This window comes from Trachinotus anak, unplaced genomic scaffold, assembly GCF_046630095.1.
Source record: "Trachinotus anak isolate AG129_WGS33_773 ecotype Australia unplaced genomic scaffold, CSIRO_AGI_Tana_v1 ptg000032l, whole genome shotgun sequence".
Taxonomy (NCBI): Eukaryota; Metazoa; Chordata; class Actinopteri; order Carangiformes; family Carangidae; genus Trachinotus; species Trachinotus anak.
Window position 1 is genome coordinate 20,029,608 of NW_027273883.1, and position 10,598 is coordinate 20,040,205.

General features: G+C 42.6%; 2 protein-coding genes across 3 annotated transcripts; both read left to right on the top strand.

Moving 5' to 3' along the window:
- The first annotated feature begins 13 nt into the window (after positions 1-13).
- On the top strand, positions 14-4,622 carry nsmce2 (NSE2 (MMS21) homolog, SMC5-SMC6 complex SUMO ligase). The gene is made up of 6 exons (XM_071468906.1): positions 14-412; positions 749-861; positions 1,146-1,299; positions 2,500-2,591; positions 2,791-2,897; positions 4,198-4,622. Exons 1-6 carry the CDS (start codon positions 298-300, stop codon positions 4,307-4,309), a joined length of 693 nt encoding a protein of 230 aa, XP_071325007.1. The 5' UTR covers positions 14-297; the 3' UTR covers positions 4,310-4,622.
- A 3,203-nt stretch (positions 4,623-7,825) lies between these two features.
- On the top strand, positions 7,826-10,140 carry LOC139612840 (protein LRATD2-like). Of its 2 annotated transcripts, none has more exons than XM_071468904.1 (2): positions 7,826-8,129; positions 8,254-10,140. In XM_071468904.1, exon 2 carries the CDS (start codon positions 8,458-8,460, stop codon positions 9,280-9,282), a length of 825 nt encoding a protein of 274 aa, XP_071325005.1. In that variant the 5' UTR covers positions 7,826-8,129; positions 8,254-8,457; the 3' UTR covers positions 9,283-10,140. The 2 variants fall into 2 exon arrangements, with proteins under 2 accessions (XP_071325005.1, XP_071325006.1); XM_071468905.1 differs by having other exon boundaries at positions 7,830-8,010.
- The last annotated feature ends 458 nt before the right edge of the window (positions 10,141-10,598 follow it).

Below are 10,598 nucleotides of genomic sequence, written 5' to 3' on the forward strand. Positions count from 1 at the left end.
GAAAAACAAACCCGGAACTTAGAACTTAGCCATTTTTGGAGTGAACTGTTTTTTCGCGGGTGGTTTGCGTGTGCTACATGTATTTTACGTTTACCCTGTTATCTTCACAATAACTTTTCTGAGACACTCTGACACAGAGACAAGATATTGCTACTTCACATACAGTAGCTCAGTTTGCTGGCTAAGCTAACCAGAGCATTACCAGGTGACGTTAGCAAGCTAGGCTAACGTAGCGTTAGCTTCACTTGTTATGTTTGTCGTGTCTGTGGTCGCAAAGCGTTTACGTTCCTCGTCGTAATGTCTCTGAGCGCCGTTCACGGAACACTGTCGAGCCTGAAATCATGTCAGGCAGACATCGGGACAGGAATGGACATTGTGACAGATGTGGCGATGGACCTGGCGGAAGCTCAGGGTAACTTTAACTTAAGAGTCTCAGTCCGTCTGACTGGTTTCTGTTTCTCTCCGATGTGTTTGTTTAACTCTGTGTCTGCGTAATTAAAAAGTTTTGGTGGCGCTATTGATTTCTTAAATGCATCACAGTTGGTAGAATGTAACAATACATTTACTCAAGTACTGAACTTAATTCACATTTTTGAGCTAATGATCCAATTATATATCCAATGGTATAATGATTGGGGTCATCAAAACGAGTTTGAATGCAGGACTTCTATGCATAATGGAGTATTTTTACAGTAAAGGGGAAACGGAGCTCATTTAATCCGCCACTGTGTGTGCTCTTGTGTCCCAGATGAAGAGGTGCACCCTGGCATCGAAGAGATGGAGGCCATGATTCTTGAGTGTGCCAAGCTGGACAGGGAGATTAACTACTTTGTTGATGTTGTGCAACAAGTCACAGCTGAGGTGAGAGCAACCTGGCATAGTCTAATCACATTAGTGGAAAACATGTTTACTTCTGTACTAAATGAACAGATCAGGCTGAAGCTGCATTACCGAGACAAAGGTGTAAATTAATGGAAAGTCCATTAAGATGGATTGATTCTTTCCAAAGTAATTTAGCAGACAGACTTTTTAGGACTGCAAGGCTAAATGTGAAAATGGAAGGTTTTAAACACCAGAGAAACCACTGACGTTCACTTGAATTGGAAAGGTCATGGAGACAGCGTAACATACTTCACTTTCTGTAGGCCACCACACAGCAGCCAGAGGCCATGTTCAGCCTGTCTGCCAAAGTGAAGGAGCAGTTCACAGAGAGAACAGCCGCACTCGCTGATGCTGATCTGCACCGTCACCAGAAAGTGGTGGCCTTCAAGGACAGCATCAAGAACTCTTTCAACCAAGGTGAGGCCTGTAGAGAATTTGAATTTGTCACTGCTGGACTGTGCAATGGATTCAGGATTTATAATAGACTTTGATAATAGCTGTGCTTGCAGGAGAGCCTCTTAGCAGAGGAGAGAGAGGAATCTTAGGATGCGTTTTAGGATAATTAGCCTAATTTTAAACAAACAACTCCTTCTGTTTACTGAATAATTATGTTTGCCTGATACCCTGTAGCTGTTTTCTGCTTTTTAATTATTGTCCTCATTACACCCCTTATTAAAAGGGTGGCCTCCCACAGACAATGCTATGACTTTTAGGTTGTCTGTAGACGCTGTAAGTGAAATTGCCTCTGTGCCCATGATATTTCCCCAGGCTGACTCAGTCCAAAAAGTTGCATCAGGTTGCCCAGTGAAAATTGTGGGAAAATGTAGATTAAGGTGTTAACTTTATGAACTGATCATTTCATGCATTGGCAATGTATTCTGAGATGAGCCAATTAGCAAATCAGACATCATTGTTGTCTGCTGAACAAGTGTCAATACTATGACTTTGTGCTGTTAATGAGGTGAACATATTTTGGAGCTGACACATTGCACTCAAAGGCTTAAATCAAAATCTGTAAGCCTCGCTGTGGCTGTGTCATTGCATCAGTCTGGATGAATTTCAGGAGGCAGCATGTAGAGTTTTTTTTTTTTTTTTTAGTACCCTAGGCCCAGGATGACCTTTGAGTCATTCTGTAGTTGTAGCTGCACTGGGACAACAATAGATACGTGGACTAAAGAAGGAGAGATTGCTTTATGTGTGGGTGGATGTGTTAGATGTCTGTGTACCTGTGTGAGTGGGAGAGGTTTGTGTGAGTGCAGGCAGGTAACTGTGTATTTGTTGGTGTAATGTCTTAAAGCTTTGTGTGTATACATTTATGCAGCTGTGTATCCTGTTTGCGAATGGTGGTAAAATTTGGTTAACAACAAAATCTTCAGGTGAATGGTGGCTTATCTTTTGCAGTGAAGTTTTTGACCATTTGATAACATATCCAGGATTAGCTCTGAAAGTATTTCAGCCTGAGGGGGAGATGTTGCGCTATTCCACAGATATAGTTTCATCCAAGCTTGTGTCCTTGCCTGCTGGATCTTCTCCTGCCGTCTTGTCAATGATCCAGTTCGTCATTCATTACACTGACTGGATGTTTGGAAACACACTGTCTGTGTTTGGTGCTTTCAGTCAGCCAAGAGTCAGCAGAGAACATAGAGGAGCTCGATGAGGACATCGCTGTTACACAGAGCCAAGACAACTTCATCTGCCCGCTGACACAGGTACACTGCTCCAGCTCCACACTGTCACCAGTTCCTGTGAAATTATTTTTCTTCTTTCTTTTACATCATATCTGTTCCTAGTCAATGGCAGTAATATATTACACACGAAGAAGAGAAAATATAGAGATCTGTCTCAATTTGTGTTGTTGGTCTCTTGTGTTCCTTTATATAAACACACCTCTGTGTATCTGTATTCAAGGTGGAAATGGTGAACCCGGTTAAGAATAAGAAGTGTAACCACCACTATGATGAAGCAGCCATACTGGGCTTGATCAAAACAAGACAAAGCCAGAAAAAGAAATGCCGGTAAGACACTCTCCCTTGGAGGACTGTTAGAAAGTTGAATTAGGTTTTGCTGCAGTAAACAACTCAGCAGGTTGGCGTGGGACCAGCAGTCTGCCTTAATTCACATTTTCTTTATTATAGTGCTTTTGATGTTGGAGTCAAATTAAATGCAGCTGGTCCTAGAGGAACGCTGATGAAATCCCAGTGCCTGTCTATGTTGTTGTCAACAAAACCTGCCTGTTGTCTGGAGTCCTGACTGTGGTCACTGTGCACACCTTACATGCACAATTATAGCAGCAATACCCAAGAGGGCGTTTCTTGCTTAGGTGTATGACTGTTGACATCTGGTATAACAACATATCATCAGTGATTGCTAGCTCCATATTATAACAGCCCTGGAGTGCCCATCATCATTCAAGTCTTCCTGGATAACAGAGCTTCAAACAACACTCACCAAAGCATGTGTATTGTTTGAAGAGGTTTCAATGTATTATTCACATATCAGAATAAAAACACAGATAAAAGGAATCTAATAAAGCAAAGGTAACCAGGAATTCAACCACTTAAATATGTATTACACAAAATTATACAACGATAAATGAGGCAGAGGTAATATCAGAGATACTCACAAGTCAGTTTTAGCAAGTCCAATCAAGGCTCAATAAAGTCTTTGAGGTGCAAGTCCAAGTCTCTTATGGTTGCTGCATCGCCATATCTAAGGAATTAGAGGCGTGTGCTACATTATCATCCCTATTTTATCTCTGAAGTTACATATGAAAGTTAGGGAGGGAATCGCATTTAGCTTTTCACACACTTCCTTAATGTTAATGTGCCAAAAACATAAAAAACATAAAACAGGGACTGGCACAACCTAGTCCACTGGGCTGATCACCACAACACAGCACTATCGATCTCCCTCCCTCTTGCTCTCTCTCCCTCCCTCTCTCACCCTCGTGGTCCAACAACCAGCCTGACCCACCATGAATCTTCCCGTGCCTCCGGAGCAGCCGCTCTGTACCCAACCTACACCAGACTTTGTAGAAAAAAAGTCACAGCAAATAATCTTGATCTGCCCCATATGCAAATCGGTTCTGTACTTTCTGAGTAATACACAAACAGACATGGGTGAACGCATAAATCCTCGGCAAGGTAATCAAATAAAGATTGTTGACCGAGTCTCAAGTCAAATCTCAAATCATTTGTGTATGATTTTTGTGCGACTTGAGTCCAAGTCGCAAACTCCAGTCACCATCTCTGGCTTATACAAAGTTCATAAAAGCTTTGTGTGCGTTAAGTGCGCCTGTCTGTTTCTGTCCCCCAGCTGTCCTGTGGTGGGCTGTGGGAACTCTGATGTGACAGAGTCAGACCTCATTCCTGACCAGATGCTGAGGAGAAAGATCCAGAACCAAAAGAGACACAACAGCCGGACGTAGTGCTCTACATTTTTATTGGCAGGATTATCTATCATAAAAATAACCAATGCCTTGGTAATTATTTGTATATTAAGAAAAAGAGTATGTTGTTTGTAGTATTCGGAGACTGTTGTTTTCATCACTTCTCAATGGCTTTAACCTATGTTGGCTGGTGTTTATGAAAAATGTACACTTTGTTAGCGATTTGTACCTCAGGAAAACTATCTAGTAAAATGTTCATTTTTGAGGTGATGGCTTTTGTATTTAAACTGGAGCGTTTTATGCTCCAGTCATGTTGAATGGAAATAAAAGCTTCAAACTTTGCTTATATTAATACCAACAACGTTGTGTCTGTAATTGGGTGTTTGGGTAATGATAACCTTTCAAATATTTTTCTGTCACATGATGCAGTAATTTGACAGAACCACAAGAGAGCAGCCTCTGCACGAGGACACAGGATTAATGTAGCCACCACAGTCAGAGCGGAAGACGTGAACTCCTCATCTCTGGATTATAAATTCTCAGATCCAGGTATGCTGAGGGATTATTAGTAAAGTTGGTACCACCACTGGCAATTATAAATCCAAGAGGTTCTCATTTTAGTTTTCAAGTCAGCGAACATCTATTTATAAATATATAACCTCTCAAACAAGATACTGGAATACTGATTGAAATGTTGAGATCTTTGTGTCATGCTTTCCTTTCAAAAATAAGACAGTTTCTTCTAATTGCAGATAAATGAAGCAGGATCCTGGAGATGATAAATGAAGTTCCTCAAAAAAAACATTTCTAAACAAACCATTCTTTACCATATACAGGAATGCACTTATGTGATTAAATCTGCCTTCCTGCCTGCTCTCACTCCCTGTGAGGGGTCTTTGTTCCAGAGAGAAACAAACAAAGGCTGTGTTGAGATGAAACTAGGTAAAGCTAATCTTTTAATAACCTTGCATTAGGCATTTAAAAAAATCTCTAATTGCTGTTTCCCTCCAAAGAGTGCGTCACGCAGCACTAAGAGCATTTCTCCAATGAAGATATTAACTGGCAACAAATGATCTAGCTAATGTGGATTCATTCATTTCCCCACTTGGCTTCGTTTTGAATTACCTCCCTGTGAATTCTAATCCTGTTCATTGCACAACATGTTAAGTCACAGGTAATTTTTACAACGGCCGTTCAATTTGTGGAACGTGCGTACACAAACAGCCAACAGCACTGCATTCGCCATATCACAGGCAAAGCCATTAAGCTGTTTCTTTGGAGGGATCCAGAGCTGTAAATAACCTCAGAAATTCAATCACAGTTTCGCACGGACATGCAATAATGAGAAAAAGGAAAAAAAAAAAAAAAAAAAGCCAATCAATTCCCCATAGATGTTTGCTGTCTTCTTGTTATGTTTGATCTGGAATTCACATTCATCTGTTCAAAGGCTCCAAGAAGTAGGTGTAATGGCTGCCTGAGACACTGTAAGCCTCAATATCTGGCTTGTCCAAGGAGGATTTTACCTCTTGCTGGAAGTGAACATAGTCTCGCTCTCTGGCACAGGAGTCCTGGCTGGGGCAGTGCCAGAGCTGGATGGAGAGGGAGGTGGTTCAGATATGACTGCCACTCCGAACTCCGGTTTGATCCAGGTGACGTTCTTTTCTTTCACTGCTTTTCGGGGCAGAAATGCAAACAGTTTGACACACCCTTCAAAAAGGAGTCTGGCACACAAGTTGACACACTTCTACTGAGTTGTCAGGGAAACTCTGTTGTAGCTGTGGTTACCCACATCACCTTCACCTCTGAAGTGAATATAGTAATTTCCTTTAGAGGAGAGTGGAGTTATCCAAGACTGCAGGTGATACCAGAATGTCCCTGGTCCAGTGAATAAAGGACAAACAGAAACTATGTGCTGTAAATCTACCTGTACGAGCGTCCTGCGTCAGGATGACAGTTTGGATTAAACGGTACAGGTGTGAATACTGAAATGAACGACGGCTGAATTCCATTTAGCTGCTTCAGTTTCAGGGTCCTGGTATAGTACATGCTGGCTCACTTACAGGGAGGCATCACTTGAACACAGATATCACGCCCGTTATCATTTACACCCGTGTTTTTCTTTCTATGACAGGTCAAGATGTCTGCTGTGAAAGGGAACTGCTGACACTTTAATTCCAGCAGAGTGCATTTCAGAAATAGTTACCATCTCTGCTTTGGTATCCCAGCTGGCCCAGTGTAGATCTGCATAGCTCAGGAAGCTTAGAGGCAAAATGTCAAAATCTGGTGCAAAGTTGATATTTTTCTCAATGGGAAAACACAGTAGGCGCTATATAATTCTGTAAAATCAGCTTGGATTAGATTGTGTAAAGTTCTGTGTTGCTGTTTGAATTACATAACCTCAGTTTCAGTGAAATACAATAAAATGTACGCCCTAAATTTATCAAATACATTTTGTAATGCTATTTCCTATTTTTAAAAAATGAAGAAAACTATGGTTAACACTATTTGCTCCTGAATGGTAATATTTGTACGTCGTCATGATTCTGATCCTTAAATTGTATCATGCTGGAAGTTGCTGTAAACTACATACAACTATGTAAATTGCTGAAGAGATTGCACTTTATAATCTGATTTCACTTTTAAACCTCATCCCATCATTGCACACAGCTTTCTGTGTATGAAAACACTGAAATCGTTGACTGCATTGACCGAGACAAACATTTGCCAACTGTTACCTGCCCCCAAAACAACATCAGGCCTTTGCACATAATTTTGGTCTAAAGCTGTTTATCCAGTGTTGATTACAATGGACAGAAAGTCATGAGATGAATGTTCTTTCTCCTCACCCTTACCCATCTCCCTTTTTCTTTCTTTTATACAGGATGTGTCTACTGCTCTCTGCTCATGAAAAATATTGATGTTTTATGATTTCCTTATCGACTTTATTTTTAATGGGCTCACACATCTTTTGTAGAATTGCATTAAAGCTGCTTTTGTTAATGAGAATATATGGATTAATAATCAAGATATACTAGATGTTTTAATTGTTTTTCACCTTTTGGGATCCTTCTCTTTCTTTGAAAAATCACTGTATTGATCACACATGGACTTAAGAGTGTGTGTGTGTGTGTGTGTGTGTGTGTGTGATAAATGTCATTTTTTCCAATAATATATCCCACAATATACCATATACTCCACAATACATGACACACATCTTATTAATATTGTAGGCTACGACTAAAAAAAATACTTTGTAGTGTTATTTTATTTTTTAAGCTCATAGTATTGTGAACATGTAAAAAAATTAATAAGTTGTATTGATTAAAATGTAAGAAAAAAATATTTATATATACTTTAGATTTCTACTGCAAATAGGACAACAGTAGGAACATCTCATGCTGTAGCTCCAGTGTCTGGTTGTTCAAACAAAATTGGAGAGTGCATATGAGAATGAGGCAGAAAGACGCACTGTCGCTTTAAACGGCAACACCTCCCAGCAGTCACTACGTCCTGGACCAGTTTCGCTGCAACAAGCGCTGTGGTCCACAGCCCGCTACAGACAGTCTGCACAGCAGCGCCGGCCGCACAGGAAGCCCAGCGGCCGCCGAGCCTCGGTCTGAACTCCTGCTGACTGCACAGATGTGACGGCAGGAGCGTGTGAGGAGCTGCTGAGACGAGCGGAGCTGCGGGTGAAGTGCGTCTGCCGCCCGGCCACTTTACTGTGGACTGACCCACGGAAGGTGAGGCGGAATCATTCGTGCGCGCACTTGAGATAGACTGACGTGACGGCAGAAGTGTGGCTGCTCGCTGCTGAGGGTGTATACGGTGGTTATAATCCGTGGAGACGCTGAGCCAACAGGTGTGTCAGGTCGGGCTACCTGTTGGGAATGTAACCCACGCACGACAGTTTGACTCGCAGAAAAGGTTCACTCATGCTCCAAACTCTGTGTTTCAGCCACTCTCTTTCTTCTTTGTGTGTGCAGGCAGGCGCAGTCGGGGTTCATCGGGAACACATACACAGCTGGACATGGATTACTGGTGCCGTCTTCACCGCTTTGGATTTAGTTAAGACGCTGCACGACCCTGCGCCTCCTTCCGTCTCCTCCCCGTGAAGTGAGTGCGCCAAGAACAGGTGGATCCTGTTTCTGTGTTCAGCTTTCTCTGCCCTTAATCCACCGGTCACCTTTATGGGGAACCAGGTGGAGAAACTTACGCATTTGAATTACGCAGAGGTGCCAACGTCGGACCCAAATGGCTTCGACCCGGACGACGACGGACCGCGGATTGGCGTCTCTTACATTTTCTCCAACGACGACGACGACGAGCAGGACGACAATTTGGACCACTTTTCATCCAACAGCCACAAGGTGAACCATGAGGAGAAGCCGTTCGACCCCCAGGACGAGTTGGAGTGCGCGGTTTACTACCGAGAGGAGAGCGTCTATGAGAGGAGGAGCGGAGCCGCGACTCACTCTGCGGAGAGTCTGCTGAACAAGTGCAGACCGGGAGACCTGCTGGAGTTTGTAGCCACTGGACAGTACCCACACTGGGCCGTTTACGTCGGGGACTTCCAGGTGGTTCATTTGCACCGGGCTGAGATAAAGAACAACTTTCTCGCCGATGTGAGCCAGGGCAAAAAAGGCAGGATAGTGAACGGCCTCTACAGGTACCGTGCGCTCCCGACGGAGGTGATTCTGCGCAACGCTCTGGACCATGTGGGCTCCAGAGACCAAGAGCTGTACTGGAGAAACTCCGAGTGTTTTGCCGCCTGGTGCCGCTTTGGCAAAAGGGAGTTCAAAATCGGAGGGGAGATACGGATCGGAAAGCAGCCATACAGGTTAAAGTTACTCTTTTCAGAGAAGAAGAATCACGTCCTGGAGTTTCAGAGCCTGGAGGACGTGATCATGGAAAAGAGGAGGAACGATCAGATTGGCAAAGATGCTGTGATGCAAGAGCTGGCCAACCACCTGAACGCAACACATGAAATCAAAGAGGAGCATTTTGTCAACTGAGAGTGGATGCGCTGGTCAGCTTTAGTGGAAAATCCACAGTTTTGTGCGGACATACAAAGGGTGTGTGTGGGTGGGGGAACATTTCTGGCTCCAGTAAAAGCCAACTAAAAGCGTTGTCCATGAGCCTGTGTGTATGTGCCACACTGCAAACAAAAGCCCATCTTCAGAAGGAGTTAACATTCATCTTGAAAATCTTTTTTTTTTTCTCAAAAGTGAGAGAAAATGCTCTGATATCTGGGGTGGCACTTGTTCCATTCTTAAGTGCATTAGTTAAGCATATCATGAGGGTTAAAGCAAAATCTCCACAAGTTGATTTGCATTGACAACAACGAATAATTACAGGCCCTGCTAGCAGATTTCCTTCCTCTTTCTAAGAAAAAAAAAAAAAAAAAAAGACATTTTACACACCCAGTCCAAGATTAAGTGACTTGTAATGATGGATACATTTGCATTGGAGCTGCACCTGCAGTTTAATCATTTGGGGATGAAGTCAGAATTAAATTGCCCATAATTATCTTTCTAATCCAATGAGTCTTTGCACAGAGGAGCAAAACCTCTCCACTGTACTTATACCTGACGAGAGTGCTGAAAGCGCTTGCTCCTCTACAACTCAGGTGTTGGAGACCAATGCAGAGTGGAAGAGACACAACAACAGCGTTTCTTATTGTGTGTCAACGTTGAGGATTCCCTTCAGTTGCTTTATCTCTGATCATCACACAGCTTTACCCACTCTTTGACTATGCTGTGGTTCATAGCTACGACTGTGCACTTTTATTGATTCATCCCTTTCAACAGTTTATTTTTCTGGAAAATGTTTGTATGAAGGAATATGGAAATAAATCTATATTTGAACAGTAATGTTTTTCCTTTTCAGTGAAGACTTGTGACTAACCTTTACATGTTTTATGGGGATGTTAGTACAACAACAATCAATAATTTCAAACCATGAATCTCAGGGAAAGTGAGAGAGGTTGTTTTATATTCTCTCCAAACACTACATCCTAATCACCAGCACTGTTTTGCACTGTGCATAGGATCTGAAAGCAGTTACACCCCTACCATCACAATCCCAGCTCACGCCCTGGAGGAGCCACGGCTCTACCTGTTCAACTAGTAGGATCCCTGCTTTTTGTTTGTTGTGTGGTGAGGAGTGCTGGCTGCCCTACAGTTAAAGCTGCTAATGCTGCCAGTTTTGATCTAAATATTGCCCTCAGAGCAGCAGCTCCCTGAATCCACTTTAACATCAGCTTTATTAGCTTGTGTCAAGTTGTGTTCCTAGCATGCTGGACATTTTGCTTTGTTTACACCTCTGCCGA